The sequence below is a fragment of the Mandrillus leucophaeus genome, unplaced genomic scaffold (genome assembly GCF_000951045.1).
Source record: "Mandrillus leucophaeus isolate KB7577 unplaced genomic scaffold, Mleu.le_1.0 Scaffold435, whole genome shotgun sequence".
In the NCBI taxonomy this organism is placed as follows: domain Eukaryota; kingdom Metazoa; phylum Chordata; class Mammalia; order Primates; family Cercopithecidae; genus Mandrillus; species Mandrillus leucophaeus.
This window is the reverse complement of record NW_012104643.1, coordinates 887,804-889,856: the sequence shown is the minus strand read 5'-3', so window position 1 is coordinate 889,856 and position 2,053 is coordinate 887,804. Positions and strand designations below refer to the sequence as shown.

The 2,053-nt window shown below is 64.3% G+C and overlaps 1 protein-coding gene across 1 annotated transcript in view; it reads right to left on the bottom strand.

Moving 5' to 3' along the window:
* LOC105549364 (mucin-5B-like) overlaps window positions 1-2,053 on the bottom strand; it is a 133,229-nt gene that overhangs the window by 21,603 nt on the left and 109,573 nt on the right. Inside the window, 3 exon segments of the mRNA XM_011993868.1 lie at window positions 259-430; window positions 714-895; window positions 1,193-2,032. Coding sequence (XP_011849258.1) covers window positions 259-430; window positions 714-895; window positions 1,193-2,032 — 1,194 coding nt within the window.

Below are 2,053 nucleotides of genomic sequence, written 5' to 3'. Positions count from 1 at the left end.
ACGCCCCACCACCCCCGCCATGCCCTACTGCACCCCACCATGCCCCATCACACCCTACCACACCCCACTGTACCTCACCACACCCCACCATGCCCACCATGCCCCACCATGCCCCCACCATGCCCGCCACGCCCCATGCCCACCACACCCCACCATGCCCCACTGTGCCCCACCATGCCCCATTCTGCCAGCTTGGCTGACGGCACCCTCTGCTCCACCTGCCCCCTGGGGGAGTCCCACGGCCGCCCACGCACTCACACTCGCACTCATAGTGGAAGTCACAGGGCTGGCTCGGGTCCGATACTTTGATGGGCAGGTGCTTGTTCACGCAGGTGACATTGGCCACGGGCTTTGGGTCCAGCAGGGCGACACGGTTGTCACCCACGCACCTGGCCACCGTGCAGTTCTCCAGGATCCAGGTCTCATTCACCTGCAGCCGGGAACATGCACGTCCTCACCTGGACCGGCTCACGGGACCCATCCCTTGCCCATCCCACCCCTCGTGGCCCACAGCCCCAGGTGGCCACAAGAGCCTGCCTGCGGAGGGCGGCCCCCATGCTAGCCTGGCCCCCAGACCCTGTGTGCCTCCACCAGCTGGAGCTACTGGCGGGGGGTCACTGAGTTGGGCCTCAGGGGCTGGGCACTGGCTGTGCCTCCAGCCGACCCAGACCCTGTGCACACAGCAGGGAAGATAGAGGGCAGGCGGGGCCCACCTGCCGGGGAGGGATGGCATTGTCACAGCCAGGGGCAGGGGAGGGCGAGGGCAGCAGGGTGGAGGACGCTGGTGGTGGGGAGGTGGGGCAGGTGCCCTGGAAGCGGTCGAGGTCACAGTGCTGGTTGCACACAGCATAGAATTGGCAGCCGGCTCGGTCTGTCCTATTGTAGATTACTTCCCCTGTGAAGAACAACACCGTAGGAAGATAAGCCACTCCCAGCAACCAGCAAGCCAGAGTCCTGGGGGAGTGAAGGCAGAGGCCACGCAGAAGGGAGCAGCTGCTCCAGGGAGGGACCATGGAGGGCAGAGACTGAGTGTGGCCAGTGGGGACCGGGCGTGGCCAGGGGGAGCCAAGTGAGGCCAGTGGGGAACAAGCATGGCTGGCAGGGAGAAAGCAACTGGCTCCCAGGACAAGCAGACCCAGGTTAGCATAGCGTGTGGGGAAAGGCTACAGGAGCGTTATCCACGTCCACTCACCAGGTGAGAAGAACTGTCCAAATGCCCTGCAGAAGCAGGGAGTAGAGAAGTGGGAGCTGGGGAAGTGAGTGGGTCTGAGGGTGGTGAGGACTGAGGAGGACACAGTGGACACGCTGAAGGCTGGCAGGCTGCTGGGGCGCACTGCGGGGGTGTGGGTGGTCCCCAGGGTGGACGAGCTGGGAACCGTGGAGCCAGTGGCTGTGGGCCTGGTGGCCATGGTGGTCAGCACTTTGGGGGTGCCAGCTGTTCCCACAGTGGAGGAGGGGATGGCAGTAGACCTAGTGGCCATGGTCGTGGTTGCTGTAGTGGTCTGCACTGGAAGGGTGCCTGCAGTCCCTGGGCTGGAGAAAGGGGTGGCTGAGGAGCTGGGCGCTGTGGGTATGGTGGCTGTGGAGCCAGTGGCCTCAGTCGGGGTGGCTAGAGTGGTCGGCTCTGTGAGGATCCAGGTCGTCCCCGGAGTGGAGGAGGGGGTTGCTTTGGAGCTGGTGGCTGTGGGTGTGGTGGCTGTGATGGTCAACACTTTGGGAGGGTACGTTGTTCCCGGGGTGGAGGTCAGGGTGGCTGTGGAGCCCGAGGCCATGGTTGTGATGGCTGTAGTGGTCAGCTCTGTGAGGAACCAAGTTGACGCCGGAGGGGAGGAGGGCGTGGCTGTGGAGCTGGTGGCCACACTTATGGTGGCAGTGGTGGTTGGTTCTGTGTGGATCCCGGTTGTTCCCAGAGTAGAGGAGGGTATGGCCGTGGAGCCTGTGGCCACTGTTGTGATGGCTGTAGTGGTCGGCTCTGTGAGGATCCCGGTCGTCCCCAGAGTGGAGGAGGGCGTGGCCATGGAGCTGGTGGCCACTGTTGTAATGGTTGTAGTGG